This window comes from Ambystoma mexicanum, chromosome 11, assembly GCF_040938575.1.
Source record: "Ambystoma mexicanum isolate Mex_15411 chromosome 11, UKY_AmexF1_1, whole genome shotgun sequence".
NCBI lineage: Eukaryota > Metazoa > Chordata > Amphibia > Caudata > Ambystomatidae > Ambystoma > Ambystoma mexicanum.
Genome location: NC_090934.1, coordinates 847,470,030 through 847,492,837, shown reverse-complemented (window position 1 = coordinate 847,492,837; position 22,808 = coordinate 847,470,030). Strand labels below are relative to the sequence as shown.

General features: G+C 46.5%; 1 protein-coding gene across 4 annotated transcripts in view; it reads left to right on the top strand.

Moving 5' to 3' along the window:
* LOC138503812 (PRKC apoptosis WT1 regulator protein-like) overlaps positions 1–22,808 on the top strand; it is a 149,679-nt gene that overhangs the window by 98,845 nt on the left and 28,026 nt on the right. For all 4 annotated transcript variants that reach the window (XR_011279715.1, XM_069623828.1, XM_069623829.1 and 1 more), the window contains exon 4: positions 2,413–2,447. Coding sequence is in view for 3 of the 4 variants with exons in the window: in XM_069623828.1 (XP_069479929.1) it covers positions 2,413–2,447 (35 nt within the window). In the remaining variant the exon portion in view is untranslated. The remainder of the gene's footprint in view (positions 1–2,412; positions 2,448–22,808) is intronic.

The window sequence follows — 22,808 nt, the reverse complement described above, 5'->3', positions numbered from 1 at the left end:
CCAGGTCTCTGTGAAGGTCTGCTATCCTTGTGAAGATTGGAGCTCCAGATGATATCCGCAGGGCCTTGTTCTGGACTATCTGAAGACTCTTCCGGTGTCGCTCATGGCAGGTCATCCATGCTGGTGAGGCATAAATCAGGGTTGGTCTGATGATCGCCTTGTAGACGTTGATCTTTGTCCGGAGGGGCATGGACTTGCTCTTCAGGAGTGGGTACAGCGCTGCCATCTTTCTTGTTGCCTTCTGCTGAGTATTTTCGATGTGGCTTTCCCAGTTGAGTTTGCTGTCCAGGGTCACACCGAGGTAGCGGCTGCTGCTCTCCCATTTGATGGTCTCCCCATTGAGGCTGATGTGTGGGTGCTCCTTGATCTTCTTTCTGGTGAACAGCGTTGCAGTTGTCTTGCTGGTGTTGAGTTCTATCCGCCAGTCACTGTACCACTTTGCGACGGTATCCAATGAAGCTTGCAGGTTTTTCGCCACTTCCTTTTCGATGAATGACTGGGAGATGACTGCAACATCGTCTGCATACAGCGCCAGGTTCGTCTTGTGGAGATCTGTCGGGATGTCGTTGGTGAAGAGGTTGAACAGGAAGGGTCCGGGGTTCGATCCCTGTGGCACGCCTGCTCGGATGGGATGTGAAGAGGACATCTCAGACCGCATGGCGACATGGAAGGTGCGGCCTCCCAGGTAGCTTGCAATCGTCTTCACCAGGTAGTTCGGAAATCCCAGGCCAATCATCTTGTGCAGCAGTCCCTTGTGCCAGACTCGGTCGAATGCTTTGGCTACATCCAGGAAGACGATTCCTGTGGACTTCTTGATGTTGAATCCGTGGCTGATGGTGTCCACCACTCTCAGTAGCTGATGAGTCGTTGCATGCTCCTTTCGAAATCCAAACTGTTCCTTTGCTAGTAGATTTCTTTCGGAGGTGAAGTCACTGAGTCGAGCGAGGAGGACCTTCTCCAGGAGCTTCGATAATCCAGAAAGCAGGCTGATGGGGCGGTAGTTTGCTGGATCCCTCAGTGGTTTGCCGGCCTTTGGAAAAACGATGACCCTTGATTCTTTCCAGGAACTCGGGAAGTGCTGGAGCCTCATGCATGCATTGAAGATCTCTGTGAGATGTTCCATTGATGCCGGTGGGAGGTTCTTGATTGCCAGGTTGGTTATTCCGTCGCTCCCCGGTGCCTTGCCGTTCGCCAGCTTTTCTGCAAGTCCTGCTACCTCAGAGCTTGTGCACTCCTTGATGTCTTCTGCTCCCAGCTGATGGCCTGCCGCTCCCGCCCTTATAAGTGTCCCCGCGGAAATCTGACCGGAAGCCAGGTCCCCGGGGACACCTCTTCCGCCTCGCTGAGGTGGGAGGAAGAGGAGAGGCATGCCCAGCAACCGGAAGGGGGTGGCCAGAGGGGACAGCCCGCTATGTAGGCTGTCCCTCTAGCGCCCCCTGCGGGGGCCGGTCAGCCTCTTTTCATGGACTGGTTCACACTGTTCCAGGCCGACGGTTTGACATTATCACACTATTTTTAACAGAAAGCATATCACTGCTATATCTTACACACTGAATCCATCACACAGCTTTAACGAAACACTGTACCTCGGTCTGTATTTTACATTGCACCATGCACTGCATTTTACCCAATGTATGTCATGCTTGGTATCTTACACAACATGCGATGGGACCTGCACCTCAAACACACTGCCACTTCATGGATCGTTTTGGCAGTGTTCGCATTGTTGCTGTTTTCAGAATCTTTTAAATTGTACATGAATAATGATTTCTAAAATATCTGTGTTCCCTTCTCTTCTCTGCGTTTCCTTTTGTCAGTTGCCTCCCCCTCAATTAAATTCCTTTAATTCTCTCCTACCCTATTCCTTCCATCTTCCCTTATTCCTTTCCTCTTCCCTTATTCCTTTCCTCTTCCCAGCCACTATGTCTGCTGGGTCTGTGGCTCTGTGGACTAATGCATACACTACAGGGGCCTGTGTTTGATCTCATGGTCACAGGTTCAAATCCCATTAGCAATAAACATCTATTAGCGCCAAGATGCCCCTTCTGGGGTGAACGTGCGTTTACAAATGCGCATTTTATGTTGCTGCCTCCTTTTGTTTTTGCATGTCCCCTCCCGCTCACAATGTATGCCTTGTACTCTCTTTCTTGCCTTCTTCTCCTCTTTTTCCTGACTTGCTTTTGTCTCCGCTCGCTTTCTCTTTCTAGTCTCATCCTTTTCACAGGTTCTATCGTTTCTCACTGTTCCCCTCTAGCCACCTGTCTCCTTCTCATTTGCCCCACGCTTCCCTCTATCTTGCTTCCCCTTTCAATCAGATTTGTCTATTTTCCCTTTTTTACTCTTGACTTATCATTCCATCTTTTTTTGCCGTTCTCCCCGTCTCTCCACATGGATGTGCCCGACTCTATGTAGGACATGACCAGAACCACATACAGCCGGCAGAAAAGGTAACTTGTTAATTGTCTCACCTAATGTTTGTCTCACCACTTGAATGATGTGACTGACTTTATAGCAAATGCCATCACTGTGTTGTCGCAAAGAGAGTCCTTATTACTTCTGTCCTGTCAGCTTCATCCACTCACGTCACTCACCCACCTGGGGGCTTCAGTCAGCTTTGAGCCCCCCTGAAACCCTTATCCTTTCCTGCCAACATCTGCTCAGCAGGCTATGTTCAGGTGGGAGCTAAACCACAGGTAATACCCAAGGTCTAGGCACATCAATATAGCAAATGGCATGTATTTCCCTTATTTGGCCATTAACCAATGGGGGAAGGTTAATGGTAAATCACTGAGTAAATCTAAAGTAAAATAAGGGAAGACATAAGCAGGCAGCCATCTTAGGACCTACCCCATCGATGGCTCTGGAATTGTCGCTATGGGTTCAACAGGGCAACGATGGGCTTATTGTCGTTAACTGTGGGTTGTGCCTGCATGGTAGAATGGGACGATTAATTTATTGACCGTCCTTTCTCTCAGCGCCATCTTTAGACAGGAGGTCCTTGTGCTCTGTAAGCAACATCCTCTGCACCTGGTAAATAGAAGGCCCTAGCAATCTATATGCGACCTCTGAACCATGGCCCATTCTCATAGATCATATGTTGCTGTACTCCTTGCAGACTATTCCACCTGCAACAGGAACATCAGCCTAGCAACTGCTGCATCATAGCCGGTCCTTTTCCACCGGCTGGAGCTGCTCCCTTACACACCTGCAGCGGGAACATCAGCCTAGCAACTGCTGCATCATAGCCAGTCCTTTTCCACCGGCTGGAGCTGCTCGCTTACACACCTGCAGCAGGAACATCAGCCTAGCAACTGCTGCATCATAGCCAGTCCTTTTCCACTGGCTGGAGCTGCTCCCTTACACACCTGCAGCAGGAACATCAGCCTAGCAACTGCTGCATCATAGCCAGTCCTTTTCCACTGGCTGGAGCTGCTCCCCTACACACCTGCAGCAGGAACATCAGCCTAGCAACTGCTGCATCATAGCCAGTCCTTTTCCACTGGCTGGAGCTGCTCCCTTACACACCTGCAGCAGCTACTTTCGCATCTCTTAAGACAACTCAATTGCAGCGCACACTTCATGGCTGGCCACTTAAGGAGTAGAGAGCAGATGCCAGTAACAATTCCTCTAAACACAGGAGTGGAGCGAACATCTGCTAAATCCCGATCTTCACCGCCCCGACTTGTTCTTTGCCCGAGGCATAGATGAGGTAGGGGCTGGGCAGGCAAAGCCCACCCAAAATCTGTGAATACACACTCAGCGGCGCTCTGTGGGAAATTAGAGATGTTAATGTCACTGCAGTGGCCCCAACTACCTTAGCTTCAGGCTCCACTTCCTAGACAGTACTGGCTACACCTCGTTCCAAGCTCCACCTCCCCCCGTTCCACCACTAAGGCAACCATAGCCGAGGATAGATAGCATTCAAATCAGCGATGCCAAAGCCTTCCTGTTGCCTTCAGGACTTTCTCGTCTAGCATCCGCCATGCTGGGTCCTTCACCTTCATCTGCACTCAGCGCGTGCCACTCAATCCTGATACTTTCCAAAGGGCTGCATGAAAGAATCCCTCTCCAATGTGAGGAAAGTTGTGGTGTCTTCGTGCCCATCCATGTGCCTTCTAATAAACAGTAGGCCTTGGGTATCTTGATTGGGTTCTTACCCATGTGCTCCTGGCAGACGATCGCAGTCTTTATTTGTTGAGACCACCAACATTTTTTCCGGGTCTTTGCATGGCACTCATTGCTTCCACTAAAAGCATTGCAAGATATCAAAGCCTTTCTAATTATAATGCTTTTTGATATGACCAACAGCTACAGCAGTAATTACCTCTTTTATCATGATCAATGCCACTAAATCACAATTTATTACACCTCTACTCCACGCCCTTTTGAAAATATTTGTATTTCAAAGCGAGTCAGGGAGGTAGAGAGAGATTTCACTGGGGCACACCTCCTGTCACTCACACTCACACTCTCTCACCCACTAACTCTCCCCCTCACTCACATACACATGAACAGCTTGGACAGTGAAATAAATGGGCACAGTGAATCAGGACTCAATTTAGCCTGGATTATAAGGCTGCAACCAATTGTGTGCACAGAGAATGGCAATTGCATGTTTCACTCTTTTTTTATCTGCCGAATCAGTTTTTCTTGTTTTTAGGAAATGTGGTATTTCTTACCTTTTCTGACTTGATACATTGTTTCTCATGCCCCCACCTGTTATAGGCAATGTGATATCTCTTACCTCTTCTGACTTGATACATTGTTTCAACATGCCCACACCTGTTTGAGGCAATGTCATATCTCTTACCTCTTCTGACTTGAGATACATTTTTTCTCATGCCCCCACCTGTTAGAGGCAATGTGATATCTCTTACCTCTTCTGACTTGATACATTGTTTCTCATGCCCCCACCTGTTAGAGGCAATGTGATATCTCTTACCTCTTCTGACTTGATACATTGTTTCTCATGCCCCCACCTGTTAGAGGTAATGTGATATCTCTTACCTCTTCTGACTTGATACATTGTTTCAACATGCCCACACCTGTTTGAGGCAATGTCATATCTCTTACCTCTTCTGACTTGAGATACATTGTTTCTCATGCCCCCACCTGTTTGAGGCAATGTCATATCTCTTACCTCTTCTGACTTGATACATTGTTTCAACATGCCCCCACCTGTTCAAACAATCTGACTTTGATACGTTGTTTCAACATGCCCCCACTTGTTTGAGGCAATGTGATATCGCTTACCTCTTCTGACTTGATACATTGTTTCAACGTGTCCCCACCTGTTTGAGACAATGTGATATCTCTTACCTCTTCTGACTTGATACATTGTTTCTCATGCCCCCACCTGTTTGAGGCAATGTGATATCTCTTACCTCTTCTGACTTGATACATTGTTTCTCATGCCCCCACCTGTTTGAGGCAATGTGATATCTCTTACCTCTTCTGACTTGATACATTGTTTCAACATGCCCCCACCTGTTTGAGGCAATGTGATATCGCTTACCTCTTCTGACTTGTTTCGTATCAAAATGAGTTTTATTTCAGAAGATGCCAGAACATTATCACTGATTGAAAAATGCCAGGCTGGGCCTTTATATGTACTTGTGTGATTTTTGTGTTATATATATGATTTCTTTGACCTTTTTTTCTTATTATTTTTTCAATGTTGTTAAGAACCGTGATGTGAGTTTACAGTGTTGTAGGTTATTTGTTGCTCCCTGACACTTTATCAAGGCAAAACAATAGAAAGTTTTCATCAACTAATTCATATTTCCTCAACTCTTTTCTTTGGGGTTATTTAACAGGAATTGTCATATGTCGTTTAACCCGTTTGTCTTGATTGATTGCACACTGAATGTAGCGTTTTTGCTGTTTATACCTCACCGGTACGACGTTGTTACATCGCCGGTATTTTTGAATGAGTTTTTTGCTGAACATTTTTCAATGAAAAAAATTCATCTAAAAATATAAAATATGCAATTTTCGATTCGTTTTTTCAAAAATATTAATGCAAAAACTCATTGGAAAAAAACCTGGCGATGTAACAGTATAGAACCATCTAACCTACACAGCACTATTTAGGGACCTGTGTATCGCGGATACAGGCAGGACACAGCCTTTCGAGGTGCTGTTTTGCATTTCACCACCAGGTGTCGCTTTTCGCTCAATAGGCATTGAGGCACCAGCATCTTCAATTGCTGGCCTTGTCCACAAAAGTACTGTGAAGACGAGGAGTGAGTGGGTCCTATAAAGCACAACACGCAGCGCTCTTTTACCCACTGCTGTCTGTAAAATTGGTGATTATTTTAATGTATCTGCTTCCTTTTATTGGCTGTGTTTTTCTCTATTCTAATTATTTTGGGTGTGATGTGCAAAAATTAGCATAGGGCACCAGTATTTATTGTTTTGATTTACTCCCTGCTGTTTTCACAGTCTATATTGTCAGACAATATTACAAATGTTGATCATACCTATTGTGACTGTATTGGAAAAATAAATAAATGAATAAAATAAAAAATAAAAAATAACAAGCATAGGAAATTCCAAAACAAGAAAGCTCGAAGCACACACGCCTACATGAGGTTTTCTGTACATGCTTCTTCAAAAATCATGTTGCCAGTTTGAGGTACAGGCTAGTCAGGTGGTCTGTAGTATGTGTCTTGGGACAGCAATGTAGTAGCAGCTCTAACAGCTGCATCCCCTTTCCCCGTTAGATATCGAGGACTACAAGTCCCAGAATGCCTGTGGCATATTGAAGTGTATTACCCACAGCACGTGCATTCTGCGCTTGCAAAGGTTGTTGGAAAGTCAATACCTCCACGCCCACTCTTCCTCGTCCCAGTACTTACCTCATGAGGCCCCTGCCTCCGACACAGGACCGTCTTCTATTACTTTTATTTCCTATAACTCCTCCCCTTTAACCACAGCACCCAGTTTTAATTTTTCCTGCATCCGGCAGGTTGGACTGTTCCCGGTGGGGGGCAGCGGGGAGCGATGACTGCTGTCCCCCTGGTGGGGCTGTGTGGCGGGTCCTCGGCTTCCTTCAGGTGCAGCATGCTCCTTGTTCCCCTGCTGGGACTGGGCTCCGGTGTGCTAGATGGAGCCTCTCCCGGTTTTTGCCGGCATCATAGCTGGCGTGTGAGGCATCACCGCCCGGTGCCTGCAGGCCTGGGCTAAGGTAAGGGGCTTCTGTGGGTTCAGGGCCCTGTGTATGCCCCAGGCTGTCCGTTCCTCGGGATGTGTTGTTGTTTCCAGAATGATGCAGGACCCGGTGGACAACAGGTGGTGTTTGTGCCTTCCGATGGCGGGTTGGCCCCCTGGGGGTGGGGGGAGTTTATTGTTGATTTTCTCTGGTGGGCCTGGAGTTGAATCACGGCAGTGATGGCCCATTGCCGGGGGAATTGGGTGATTGTTCTCCCTCATTGGGGGTTTTTTCTCCCGGTCCTGGAGCTTAATGGGCATACATGTGTTTCTGACATTCATGTTTTTGCTGTGTTTGTGCTGCTTATGCCATGGGAACGCGCACGGCTCAGCTTAGATTCCTTGCCCTTTTTCCTCTTACTCATCTTCCTCCTCTACTGAGCTCCAAAAGAGGAGGAAGAAAAAGTTGGCAAAATGTTCCTTGTCCCGGAAGGACATTGAAAGGAAAGGGGGGTGCAGTGGTCGAAGTGAGTGGGAACGGTCGGGAGCGTTGTTCCACTACTTTTATTTTTCACTGTTAACAGCTCCACTACTTTTTTTCAACCATTTTCACCACTCCAGACCTGTTCTTTGTGAAATTAAAGCACACTTCTCCATTTTCCCGCCGTATGTCTGTTACTGCTAAACTGAAATCTGTTTTCAACTCAAGCAGCATGACTGCAACCCTGGAATAATGTGTTGCACGTTGGTCCCTTCCTTCCTACTCTGTCCGCCTCCGGAGTCACAGTTCCACTACTTTTTTGGTACATTTCCATCAATGATGTCCTTGCTAGTCTGGTGGGTCGTTCCCCTGGGTAGGTTGAGGAGGAGGCGTTCAGGGACCCGGTGGATCATAGGGTGAATTCCAGCCTGAAGAAGGTTCATGTTGGTGCACATCAGGCTCTCAGGGCGAATATCTACAGCTCCTACACTGCAGAGACAGTGCTGAGTGGTTTCGGGAGGTTGAAGTAGGCCGTTGAAGGTGGCTCTTACGCTGCCCTGCTGCTGGCTGACATCCAGCAGCAGGTTGAACTCTTGTCCGATCTGGCATTTGATGGAGTGCATGGCTCAGCCTTGGCCATGGGTGCTGGTGTGTTGGCCCTCAGGCATGTGCATCTGCGGATTGGAAAACAGAGGGATGCCCTTAAGCTTCCTTTTGACGGTTCCAAACTTTTTGGTGATTTGCTTGAGGATACAGTGCATAAGGTGTTTTGTGCTGACAAACGCGCTGACAAATTGCGGCAGAAGTCTACCTCGACAGTCAAGAAATCTGCCTGGTTCCTCCTCCCAATCCTTTTGGAGGCCCAGGGGGGGCCATGGTCCTCCGTGCTTGTCTCGTCCAGGCCCGGCCCAGGAATTCTGGCGGTTGGGTCGGGCCGGTCGGCAGCCGTCTCCTGCTGTTTTTTTCCAATATGGGACCAGCGGTGCTCGGATTCTTGGCCTCTGGACACTGTCGAGAGGGGTTCTCAAGTGAACTTACTCTCTCCCCCTGTCCTGGGTTGCATGGTTCGTACTGCTGTTCCCTGCTCGTTGGCCAAGTAGTTGGCGATGGCAACAGCTCTGACCGAGTTACTGCTAAAGGCAGCTATCATTCCCGTTCCTTTTCCACAGCGGGTCTGGGTTTTTACTTGCGGTGTTTCTGGTCCCCAAACCTTCAGGGAAGTATCGCCTCATCTTGGCCCTCGAGGCTCTGTACTACTTCATCCGGAAGGAATGCTTCAAGATGGGAAATTTGCAGAACCTTCTCCAGATGTTGTTCAGGGGGGTCTGGATGGTGTCCCTGGATCTCTGGGTTGCATGTTACAATGTGTCTCTCTGCCCCTGCAAGATGTAGTTCTTCCGCTTTACAGTGGGATCTCGGCATTCTTAGTTCTGACTGCTCCCGTTTGGGTTGCGCTCAGCCCCCGGGGTGTTCACCGGGCTCGTGGCTTCCCTGGTGATGCATTTTCACCTGAAGGGCATTCAGATTTTTCCCTACATGGATGACTGGTTGGTCGAGGCAGCCCTCCTGCAGACGGTCCAGGCTTTTTTCTGGTTGGTTTGCCAGGCCTTGCGGGACTGGGGGTTTCTGGTGAACTGGCATTTGTCTCATGTGGAGGCCTCTCAGGATCTGGTTTTCATCAGGGCTCACATTTGCTCCTGGATGGGGAGGGTTTTCTGTCCCAAGAAAGGGTCCAGCGCCTGCTGGCTGTTCTGGGTGGGGTTCTCAGGAGGCGGTGTGTCATGGCTCACCTGTTGCTCATGCTTCAGGGACACATGCCGTCTTGCGTCTTTCTGGTTCCTTGGACTCGTCTTCATCTGCGTCCTCTGATGTCTTACCTACTCTCCCACTGGCTCCCAGCTTCTCGGGTTTGCGCGGCCTTGATCCCGGTGTCTCAGGCTCTGTGGGCCTCCTTACTGTTGTGGTTGCGGGTTCCAAATCTCCGGGCATGGGTGTCCCTGGTCCATCCTCCTTTGACCCCTCTTTCTCTAGGCACCAGCGGAAGAGTTTGGGGGGGCCACATTGGGCGTCCTCTCGGCCCAGAGGTTGTGGGCTCTGGAGGAGGGCCACCATTCGTCCACTTGGAGAGAATTGTGAGCCATTCTCCGGGGCCTGTTGTACTTCAGGGTGTTCTGCAAGGCCGGGCAGTGTTGGTCCGGACAGACAATGCTGCAGCATTGGCATATGTCAGCCGCCAGGGGTGGGGTCTGGCCGCTCCTTCAATGCTCTGGCAGCTCAGATAGGTTCCTGGGGGGAGTTGCTTCTGTTGTGCCTGGTGAACTCTCATGTCAGGGGGAGTGGATAATGCTCGTGCAGATGTACTCATCCGCCGGTTCCCCTCCTCTGCGGTACTGGTTCTGTCAGATGGGGTATTTGCTGGGATCTGTGTCAGGTTCGGGCTTCCCGTGCTGGATCTCTTTGCCTCTCTGGCTTCTGTGAAGGTGCCTCTCTTCTGCTCCTGGTTCCTGGCCGAGGGTGATTGGGGGTTAGATGTCCTCGCTGTGGAATGGCCTTGGGGTCTCCTTTATGTTCTCCCTCTTCTTTCCCGGGTGGTTCAGCGCATCAGGGTGAGCATGTTGACTGTGTTGTTGGTTGCTCCGTTCTGGCCCCTCCGAAGCTGGTTCCCCTCCCTGTTAGAACTTCGGTCCCGGTACCTTGGTTGATTCTGAGGTAGCCTTGTCCCCTGCATTTGGGTCTGGGGTTTGGGATCTGACAGATTCAATGGGCGATGTGGCTATTGCACGGTCTCGGTTGATCTCCCAGGGGTTTTCTGGTGAGGAAGTTGCTTCAGGGGTCTCTCTTCTTCCCAGCCTTGTACTTCTAAGGGCCTTGCCCCTTGGGATCTCCCTCTTGTCTTGAGGTTCCTTCAGGGGTTGCCTTTTGCACCCCTTTCTGATATTGTCATCAAGCTCCTTACTCTAATGACTGCTTTCCTGATCTCTATCACGTGTGCCCGTAGGATGGGGGAGATTGCGGCTTTGTTGTGTCGCTCCTCCTTTCTTGCGGTTTCTACCAGACTCTGTGGTATTGCGGTGTGCTCCAAGGTTCCTGCCTAGGGTTGTGTCTCGATTTCACGCCTCTCAGGATCTGGTTGTCCCTGCGTTTTTCGGGATCCACAGTGGCTGGGAGAGGTAGCTAGGCTGCCATTGATGTGCGGCGGGAGGTTTTGGAGTGTTTGGCTTGGACTGCTCCTTTCCGGCATTCTGATAGTCTCTTGGTTACGTTTGGCCCCGCTGATGCGGGACGGAAGGCCTCTGTGGTTTCCATTAGCCGATGGATCCGTGTTGTTGTCTCTGTGATTTATGTGGTTTCTGGCCTGCCTGTGACTGCCCACGTTCAGGGTCCCTCTACCAGGGGTTTGGTTGCTTCCTGGGTGGATGCTAGGGGGCGTTTTCTCTGCAGGAGATTTGTGAGGCGACCACCAGGGCAGATCAGAGCTCTTTCATCAATCACTATCGGTTGAGTGTCTCCCGCTCTGGGGATGGTTTCTTCGGGGTTGGGGTTTTGTCTGTTCGAATGTGAGTTTGGCATTATTAATGGTGTGAGTTTTTGTTCTGCACTTTCTGGCTCTGTGCCTCATTGGGACCTCTCCCCATTGCTGCTATGGTATGCCTCATGAGGTAAGTACTGGGACGATGAAGAGTGGACATGGAGGTAATGCTCTGATTACTTACCAGTAATCTTCATTACTTCCTCGTCACAGTACTGATGACCCTCCTATGCCTCCGTGCGGGGAAGGTCCCATGCTCTGGCTTGGATATGTTAAACTGGAGGCTGTGCAGCGTAATAGGCAGCAAGAAGATCCTGCAGTGCGCGCACAGTGATAAACGGAAGAAAAAGGATCCACTCAACACCAATGTGCGATTAAATGAGCAGGAGGACTTGGGGGAAAGGGAGACATAAAAAACAGAGTTCACACACTTTACATGTAAGCACAAATAAGCAACCGCAAAATCTAGTTTAAAAAAACGAAACGTAGCAAGTTTAAAAGCAACAGCCCTCCTACTCGGTCAGAAACCAGCAGGAGACACTGCCGACACAAATGGCCTGCGGGCAGATCAGCTGACCCGAGAGGCCGTGCAGCGTACTAGGCCGCGAGAAGATCCTGCCGTGATCGAAAAGTAATACATGGAAGAAAAAAGATGCACTCAGCAGCAACTTTCGATTAAATGTGCAGGGGGACTTGGGGGGAAAGGGAGACATAAACAACAGAGTTCACACACTTCACATATAAGCACAAATAAGCACCTGTAAAATCTAGTTTAAAAGAACGAAAAAACGTAGCAAGTTTAAAACCAACAGCCCTCTTATTCGATCAGAAAATCTATGTTCCTAGCATGATTAGGTCCAACAGAAGTACTCTGGATGAGCTCTTGGATCCACTTGGAATGGTTAAGGATGTTGTGTTGCTGATGTTTGAGGAGGTACTAACTGGGTTGCATCTGGTCCTGACCACAGAAAAGCAAAGATCCAAGGTAGAAAGGGCTGGGGGTTCTTGGTTTGATGAGGAATACCTGTCCCAAAAGAGGGAACCGGCGAGACTGGTCAGAAATGGAGGCTATGAGAAGGGGATGGCCTCTCTTGGGTTAAGGCAGGCTAGGGCAGACACTAACATATTTGTGGCAGTTAGGAAAAAGAAAGCACAGTGGAAAGGCTGCTGTTATTTGATCCAGGCAGTGAAGGATGCGGACAATAGATCATTTTGGGCAATTAGTGGCCTGTGGTGTGCGGGGTGGCCCCCCTTAGTTAGACTGTGCATACCTGGGGACAGTTGGATGGATCACTTTTCCTCCTTGAATGGATCATGCTTTTCCTTTGAGGAGGTGTGTGATGCCATAAAATCCTAGAAGAGTAATAATGTAGCAGAACCTGACAAGGTCTGGGTGGACCTTTTGAAGGACTGTGTAGAGGTTTGGGTGCCTGTTATCGGCAAATTAGTAAATAGTGTTTTAGAATCTGTGAGGTTCCCTCTTGTGGAAAACCTCTGAGGTTATCCCGATATATAAAACGGGGGCAGGAGCTACCACAATAAAGTATCACACTATATTGCTTTTAGCTGGGTGATTGAAAAAAGTACTGGTAGGAGATGGTTGAATGATGCTAATGTCCCGCACAGGCCGCAGGCAGGTTTTAGGTCTAGATTGTTCATGATTGACCAAGGTTTTGCACCTTATTCGATCATGACCAAGTATATAATTATGAAGAAGTCCACCTTGTCCTTACATTTATAGATCTAAATGCTGTGCTTGATCCAGTGAGCAGAGACTTTCTCTAGGCTGCCGTAAGAAAAGAAGGGTTGTTTGAGGGCTACCTTTCCATGATTGAGGCCTTACATGGTGGGACTAAGGCCACGGTCTGTTTTGGACAAACTGAGGAGCTGACCACCCATTATGATGTGGGGAAAGACGCAAGACAAGGGTGTATCTTGGCCACCCACATATTTAGCCTCTTCCTCAATGATTTGGAGATTTTCTTGATTAGGTAAGGGCTAGATGTCCCCATGATTCAGGGGAAATGCACCCCGATTTTGATGTTTGCAGATGATATAGTAGTGATTACCTTACCACCCGTTTCCATAGCATCAGGGGCATAAACACATGCCCATTCCCATCTTCACCGCCAATGTTGTAATAAAAGACCACTGGCCACTTCAGCTAGTTTTTATATAAGTACTTTTATCCATATACTCTTACGCCAGAGTTCGTTCCATCCATCCATCCATCCATCCATCCATCCAGCCATCCATCCATCCATCCATCCATCCATCACATCAAGATACAACAGAATACCCTACTGAGCTAGCCAAGAATAAATTGTTGATAGGTTTTTACAATTATTGTAAGCAGAAGGACATCATTATTAATGAGGATAAACTATAGCCATGGTGACTGAGAAAGCAAGGCAGATTCGTACCCACTTTACATTTAACAAAGCACCTCTGGAGATAGTCCCCTATTTTGAGTATCTAGGTATTCAATATGGGAATGGGCAATTGGAGTGGTTAAAGGTGCAATAAAGCTCTCTCAAATTTCCTCTGGGGTCATCAGGTGTCAAAGGACGTTTTGTGGAAATATTGTTGCACAGGCTGTTGATGTATACCATAGTATATCTATTCCAGCAGCATCTTATGGTGTGGAAATATGGGGATATATGCCCAGCCCGATGATAATGGTGGCAGAAACTACTTTTCTTAGATCATTGTGTTTGCTTCTTAGGGGTATGCCTTTGGTCCCATTATATCGAGAAATAGGTTTTATCCTATTAGAAGATATTACAGCATTCCTATTGCTTATTGGATACACACATACACAAATTCCGAGGCTGAAGTGTATGTTGGCACAGAGATTGTGACCATGGAAGGTTATATAGTAGGATCCCATTGTTGGGCGATTAAAGGACAGCCTGATCAAACAGAGATTAAGCACATTCTAGGATTTCCCAGCCTCAATGTCTTGGGATCAGACTCTAGTGGCAAGGGACAGGTTTTGACATCTTTGCAGGGAAGAGGTTCTAGAGAAGAAGGAAGATTTTAAGAGCTTCTCATGGTACATGTGCCATATGGAATTATGAGAAATTCTGTGCATAGCAAGGAAACATTATATAAAACTCTGGTTGGGTAACATTCTTTGGTTATGTGACTAAACAATGGAATATCTCTTCAAAGAGAGGGGTTTGCCCCTGAGATAATGCCACCAAGGAGATACCAGTGCACATTCTTCGTATATGCTCTTTATATAATAATGATCAAAGTCTGTTATTAATCCCCCTGTTTCAACAGAAGGGCACAGGGTCTTGTTTCACTGCTGTTACCTGATGTGTAATGAACAATGTTGATTGGATTGTTATCTATTTTCAGCTCGAGAGTATGAGGGCTAGGTCTGGGTAAGGAAAGGAGGTGGAGGAGATGAAGTGATGTGAAAGGGTATGCATTACTCAAAGGGGGTCATTATGAGGTAGGCGGTAAGGGGTTAACGGTGCCGGAGCCGTCAACCCCTTACCGCCTCATTACGAGTTCTGCTCGGGGGACCCGCTAAGGCCGCATGGTAAAACCAGGCGTCCTTAGCGGGTCCCGCGAGCAGACCAGGGTCCCGTTGTTAGCACCCTCCCCATTCCCATTCAGCCCTATGGGGATTCCCATTGAGCCCTATGGGGGCTCGAATGGGAATGGGGATGGGTTCCTTGAATGAGGAATTACCGGAATGGCCCGGTAATTCCTCATTCAAGGAACCCAGACCCGGTACCCGGTAAGGGGGTAGCCATGCCGCTAATAGCGGCATTGTTACCGCCTACCTCGTAATGATCCCCAATGTCTTTTCCTCCAGGAGGGTTTGGTTATGTATTGTCACTTGGTAGGGTTTCCTGTTTTCAGTGTTTGTTTTTTTCCAATTCTGGTGTTGTTTCTCAGGGTTTTCACAATGTTTCAAAATGTGTGTTTCTCAGTGCTTACCCAAATGCATACAACTGTATTTGTCCAGTGTAGACAAAAATGTATCTTGTATTGCTCTATATACATTATACATCAATCTTTCGAAGCAAATACAGTCACAGACTAGGCTGACGCATGCCCTGTTATTTATTTACATTCTTGTACTTGTAGTCCTGAATTTATGATTGAAAGGAAAACTATGCATTAAAAAATGCAAAGAATCAAACAAGGACTTGATGTGCTCCAGTTGCTTGACATTGGGCAAGATAAAAGCTTTAGTTAATTTTGCAGTAAACCCTTAGACAAGCACTTCACAAATTTAAAATAAACCATTCTGACCAGGGGGATAGCTCATGGGCAATGTGTTTGTCTTGGAAGCAAGACAATGCAGACCAACACAGATTTGAATCTTGTGTGGGGCTTAGCGGCTGGTCTCCGGTAGTAAGTGTGTAATAAAACACACATTAGTTAATTACAGGAGAAGGAACGTGGGCAGGCTTATCTGTATATTCAAGATGCAAGCAGGGCAAAGAACTGAGTCCCCATTTAAAAAAAAAAACAATTTGTCGGGAACTAAGCTTCTGAACACACAGATTATAATGAAGCTTTTGGTACAACTATAAAGTTTGTATATTTACTAAGAGGATGGCTATATGGATTCTGAAACCCTAAAAAAGATCAGGATATTTAATTTGAGAAAAACGGAGCATTCTAAATCACTGACGTAACTTTGCTGATCTTTAACCACACAGAACAATCGAAATGTGCAGAAAACCTTGGAGTGATCTTTCATTGGTCCATTTCCCCAACAGAACTTGAATTGACTAGCGTTTAATGGCGGATCATTAGAATACATGCGCCATTTGATAAAGTAGTTCTTTTGATCTTCTCTGACAAGTTGCTAACTGGAGTATTTCAGCCCGTTAGCTTCAAGAATGCAATATTTAACTCCAAATTGCTACTTTTTAAAATACACGTTCCATAAAATCAATTATTATTAAGGGGAACTTAAAGGAATAGTTCACTCTGAAACTTTATTGTCCCAAAAGATGGGCAATAATCAAAAACATACATTAAACATCTTTTTAAAGAAAGTTCCTATGTATACATTTGAGGAAACGAGGCTCAACGCGTTTACATGGGAGCATCCATTTTGTCATTTCAGGCAGCCTCCTATGCTCATTTTAAGCTCTGCCCTGGTGGCACTAAACAAGCAGCAAAGGCCCCTTACTGGGAGCTTTTTCTTACTGCAGCCAGAGTAGAGGTGTACATGTAGGAGGCTGCCTTAACTTTCATTTTACGTTTTCGGTGCTCCCCAAGCCCAGGGAAGCACAGAAAACGTAAAATGAAAGGCAAAAAGCAAAGGCACAGCTATTATAAATACAATGTTGTATTTGTGATTGCCGTGGTTAGAAAACCATGGAAATCATAAATACAACAAGGTTGTATTTCTGACTGTGGTGGCTGTCTCTTTGAGTCTCCTGGGCTCCCTCGTGTCGAGGGAGCCCAGGAGACTCAAAGCGAAAGCCGCCACAGTCAGAAATACAACAATGTATTTGTAAATGCTGCACTTTTCTTTCTATGTTTCCGGGGCTCCCCCTGACCCGGGGAGCCCACGAGACTCAAAGCTGAAGCCACCACAAACATAAATACAACATAGTTGTATTTATAAATGCTGTGGTTTTCTTTCCACGTTTCTCGGGCTCCTCCAGCTCGGAGGAGCTCGGGAAACTTAGAAAGAAAACCGCAGCATTTATAAATGTTAATGTTAATGTTAAAGGACATTTGTACCGCGCACTATCACCACCGGAGTGGTCCCCTGGCACTCTGGCGGCTCTGAAAGAGGGAGGGAGGGCGGGTGAGTTAGTGGGTGGAGGTTGGAAAAGTGCAAGAGAGCAGTGATGTACTGTTGGCAGCCTTAGCCTGGTGGATCCGTCGGCTGGGCCTGGGGTCTATGCGGCCGGTAGTCGTTGTGTACTGATGTGTGGGTCTATGTGCATTTATTGTTTTGTTGTTGCAGTGTGGTGAAGTTTGTGCGGTTTGTTGTGCTGGAGGTTTGTGGTTGTGTTTGGTTTGGAGTTTGAGAGGTGTATGCGGAGGAGGAAATTTTTAGTGGTCTCGGTTAGTTGGCATCTATATCCTGGTTGACCAGTGGTGCTCGCGTAATCTCGCTCGATGGGGTGCTTGGGCATCATGTGCCTCTGGAGGTTCGTGCTCGTTTTGTATACAAGGCCCCTTGAGCATCTTGCTGCCTCTTCTGCCCGCAGTGGCTTCAGCTTTGAGTCTCCTGGGCTCCCCGGGTCAGAGGAGCCAAGGAGATTCTAAGCTAAAGCCACCGCAAACATAAATACAATGTTATAAAGGCTGTGGTTTTCTTTCTAAGTTAGAAAGAAAACCGCAGCATTTAGTTTGCAATGCTTTGAAAACAAAATGAAATTTAAAGCACTTACCAGCAGCAGCTTGTGTTAATCTCTGCTCTCCGGCAATAATGAAGCAAAAGCCACCTGCTGGTAGCTTTTGTTTATTACAGCTGGCTGGCTTTTGCTTCATTAGTGCCGCAAGGGCAGACATTAACACAAGCACAGGAGGCCCATCCATTTCACGAAATGGAGGCCTCCAAGTGCTTGAAATGTGTGATTTTGTGCCTCATTTGCTCAAAAGTTTACATAGGAACTTTTTAAATAAATATGTTTTATATATATTTATGATCATGGCCCATCTTATGAGCCAATAACAATTTTGAGAACTATTCCTTTAACATATATGACCTATTTCCGTTTGCATCATCTTCCAGTATGAAAATGTCTCAAAATGTCCGCTAGATGGCAGCACTAATACTACTTTTAATGTTTGATTTAATACAGGTATCCGTGTGCAGCAAGGTCAGTGCTGCCATCTACTGGACATTTTTTGATAAACACCTAGAAGGGTACATTACTTATGGGGAAGGAATTTAATTGAATAGGATTTACTGGAATCCAACCAGCCTAGCAAATGGGCCTATGTTTGTATTTTAACTTTGTAAATTCAAATTATTTTTGAATCCGTGAGGATTTTGACTGTAAAGTTCACACAATAAATGATGAAGATGATTTGTTTGTGGCCATGATGTTTACTAATGTGCTTGGGTTGATCGGCACACGGATTTCTAAGCTTTCGATCCATACCTTACATCTGGCTTGCCTTCTCTTGTGTGACTGCAGTTACATTCAGGAAATGCAAAAGTCTTTGACATAATCCCCTTTCTCCTCATTTGGGGGTCATGCCACCTTCTGCCTGATGGATGTTCACCGCTCGATCATGAGACATAGTGTTTCAGGGCTGTTGTTGTCTAATCATTAGCAATGGATCTTTAGCAATACTCCTTCACATTGTGATTAACTTCACCACACCTGCAGAAGATTTGGACTTTCGATGGGCATTGTCCTTGCAGTGGCATCAAGGGCAATATCACATTTCACTCAGTTCTGCATTGAAGCCTTCCCGCACATGGATGACTGTGAGTCTAGAGTGCTCTTGCTTCTCTCACTTGTTTGCCGGTAAATGGGATTCATTCCACCAGATTACCCATGCTGCAAAGCATCGCCCATCCACTCTGACCTATAGTCATCTGACCTTTCTAGTTTCAAGATTCTTTCTAACAGAATCCCGGTATCCCTCAAAATGCAGCATCAGAGCCTGGCTGACCTGCAGCCTTGTATCAGCTGGACATGCACTGCGTCATCTTTGCTCTGCAGTGGATAGGTGCATGCCAGTAGCAGAAGGTGGCCATGGTAATAATTGAGATTCTCATGTACGTAAAAGGTGTACTGTGAAATTTGCGATCTTTCATAGTGTTGACTAAGACAGCTGAAATAGTCCGTGAGCACAGGGGTGGCCGTGGCATAGGACTCACAAACCACAAAAAGTGTCTTGAATATGTGGTTGATGATGTGGCCAAGAAATCTCTCTTACTGTAGATGGCAAATGGAGACGTCTGACTCATGCTCAGAGATAAAGTACATCTCAAGATCCCCCAGCCACATTGCTCATCTGCTGCCCAAAGCTGATGATGCCCTGACATATTGAAGAGGCTAACAGTGGCCACCTGAAGGCTAGATCTGCAAGGTAGTGCAGTCAGGGCTTAAGACCTGCCCTAGAGGAGTAGGAGAGGATGCATCCAAACAGCAGCTGCCTGCTGATAGCACTAATGTGTGTCAGCCAAATGAAATTTTTAGTTCTGCCATGGGTCGTCACTTCCTCTCATCGCCTGTTGTTGGGGCTAGATGCAGGGCAACATGGGGCTACTAGGGGCCTCGCATCTCAATGTAGACCTGTTGAAGACATGACCTCATCGGGCAAAGTGGTGTCAAATTGGCATGGTGCATAAAAACATGCCAGGGTGTAGTGACATTCCTGGGTGACACAACGGTTTCTGTTGCTCTGGCTGCAGGGCGAATAGCTGCCTACTATTGATCACCGCACCCCCAACATGAAAAGCCCTCCACTAAGATCTCAGGAGTTGGGCAATCCTGTCACTCTCCATTAACACGTCTGTTTGTGGGACTCACTTTTCAGGTTTCCCAGTTCGATTCTAGTGCAGTTTTTCCTTTGGAATTCTAGGACATGTAGTTGTGTTTTTTCCATTCTAAATGTGGGAAACTTGAGCATACATGCCAACATGCCCATTCCAGTTGGGAGATGTCAGTGCAGTCCTGGTTTTAACTTTCCATTCTGGGACTTGCAGTGCTGGGTTTATATTGGGGAAATCGGGACAGGTCCCTGGGTGCAAAGTTAAAACCATGGCTGGACTATCATGTCCTGAATGGAATGCGGCATGTTGCCATGCATGAACTTGAAAGCTCTAGAGTGGTAGGATTTTGTTGGCAAAACAGCTTATGAATGCCCTGTGTGTGTTGTCATGCTCTGGGTACAGAAAGTAATACACAGACCGAGTGAGGGCTTGTGAATCAGCGCTCTCAAGTTCCCGTGGCCATGCGTGAGAAGGCTATATCCAATCATATGTTTTTCCTTTTATAATCTGGGATTTGTAGTTTTTTCTTTCCAATTTGAAAGTTTGGAAACTACAAGTGCCTGGAACCTGAGAGCTCTGGTGATGAGCATTCGTTATCGCAGTTAACCATACATGTGAAGGTGCAGCCGATAAGGGTCTTCTGTAGTCCTCTACTTCAGAAGAGCCATAGCTCTGAACATGTAGTGCAGCACAGCAACATAGAGTCTTCCTTCGCTCCATTCGTTGGTTCATCCGCGCCTCCTCTTTCTCTTCGTTCTCCATTGCCTCGCGGGTTTTGCGGATTTAGGCCGCAAGACATTGTGTAGTGAGCGTGTGTGTACTTGGCGCTTAAGCTATGCCGTTACAAGAGACTTGCAAAATTATTCCAGAAACATTTGAAGGGCCAGGGTTCAATACAATGTTTACATTGTCAAAATAATTCTGGAACAGCCGAATCGACATTCGACAAACGCTCTTGTTTCGACGCGCGCATACTTGCCAACATGATCCATTCCAACCTGCAGGCCCTTATCCAGTCCTGTCTTTTGTTTGCATTCTGTGACTTGTAGGCAGAGTTTTATAATGGAAAAATCAGAACTAAAAGTCCCTGGATGTAAACAAAGAAAACAGGACCGGATAAGCACCTATAGCTTTAGAATGTATCATGTTTGCAACTATGTAACTGGAGAAGAGTTATAACTTATATTCAGAAGGTCCCAACATGTAATTTCTGTTCCTTTCTCAGGATGAAAGGTAAGATACAAAGAATGTTTTCCGAACGCCGTCATACGTTTCAGGACTGATTTATGTTAATGGTTCCTGCAGATATTAACCGTTTCCAGTACAATAAGTTCTCAAATGGCCACACGAGGGCGCTGTTGATGTCTCATATCCTTTCATAATACATTCTTAGCTGCTAAACATGGTACATTAGAAGAAAAGAATAAACAGAATGTGCAGAAAACGTAAAAATACATCTCCAATTATACGTTCACAGCCTCTTGTCACCCCAAGGCTTTTTCCAGGTCACTAAGTGGACAGCAAACCCCACCCTGAGGTCTCTTTTCCATTTAGTCTAAATACTCCATTGGCCCACATCTTCACCTGGTTCACCTGTGTTATAACCTTGTGCATCCGGCGACCCAGTTATTCTAATTAATAGTTGTAATTTTCCAGTGCCAAAGGCTTCCCCATTTTCCCCAGTACTAACACGTGATCGTATAAAGTTGGTCAGTGGGTCAAGGAGATAAGTTTTTGGTTTTTTGAGTTCTCTAGACTCTAGCGTCTGTTTGTGAGAATTACTGAAAAAAGGTACACTGGTTTCTGTATTTGAAGACCTGCAAGGAATCAATCACATTTAGATGTTCAATGAATTGCCCAATACCTGCATGGACTTGTGGCAGTCTCATTAGATTAGTTTGCCCACCTGTTTATTTGGTGAGAGATTTCAAACCCTACCTAATATAAAGCAATCTAGGCGTTGCGCTACACAATGCAACAACTCTGGAAAAACACCTGGTTACGCCTCTGTCTGGGCTATACATTGAGGCAACGTGTGAACATTTGAGTGTTCACCAGTCCTTCCAGTAGCACCCAGCTTCCATTGTTTTGGGAGGTGCAGGCATGCATCGTTTGGCATTAGATTGCTGAACAAGACATCCTTCTCAATTCAAGAGATTCTGATATGTGATTTGCATCAGGTGATATTACATTTGTCTCGGGATAATACACTATATTACATTTCCGGCAATTTAGCAACTATAATGTTTCTTTTCCTCTGCCGCTCCTCATACGTTTGAAGTGTAAACTCTACAGTGATGTTAGCCCTTATAATGGTTACAATTGAATAAGACAACTCATTCTGTCTTTTCCCCCTTTTCAAAAGCCCCCATGCACTCACCACTGCACAGATCTTAATATTCAATTCTTACCTCCTATTTAATTATGCTTCATTAGTTGAGCACCTGTATCATCGCGATGAACTTTGTTGCTTATCCCCTTGTTATAAATGACCCTGCAGTTTTCTCTGGTCCGTCCCACTCCCTTCAGAAATACTTTGCTTCCTGTAAGAATGGTCCATGGACTGCAGACATTTTGTATCTACTCTGTCTCCCTGAAATGTTCACATATGATTCTAAAGCATGGTTAGGGTGCCATCTTTATACCAAAAATTATTTTTCCTATTCAGCTGTCTGGCTTTTTACCCAGTGAACCCTTATTATTAGAGATCCTGCATGACCCTCTACCCCCTAGATCAAAATCAACAGTACCTATGTGAATACCATTGGATCACTGGCATCCTGTCCCCATGGCCTAAGTGTCATGATTCTACCATCTCAAGTGCTTTGATCAATGCACTTTCTGCAGCCTACAAGGTCAACCACATACACACTATCATAGAGGACCACTAGCTATACTTGCTGGCCATCAGGGAGACATGGTTCTCCGGCATACACATCACCACCCTTCAAGATTTCACTCCACGGGAAAGACTAAAGTTACAGGCCGGCTTGGAAGGGTGGCATTGAGTTTGACTAATTCTATCTCTTGGGCGGAGATCACTGGTCCTACCTACAGCTCATCTGAACACATGTCAGTGGAATGCCATACCATATCCCTGTCATCATCTATAGCTTACCCAAATGCCTGGCTATTTTCATGTGTGACCTCAATGATGTGTCTCACTTGGTGATGTCCTTTTCGAATTCTTGCATCAT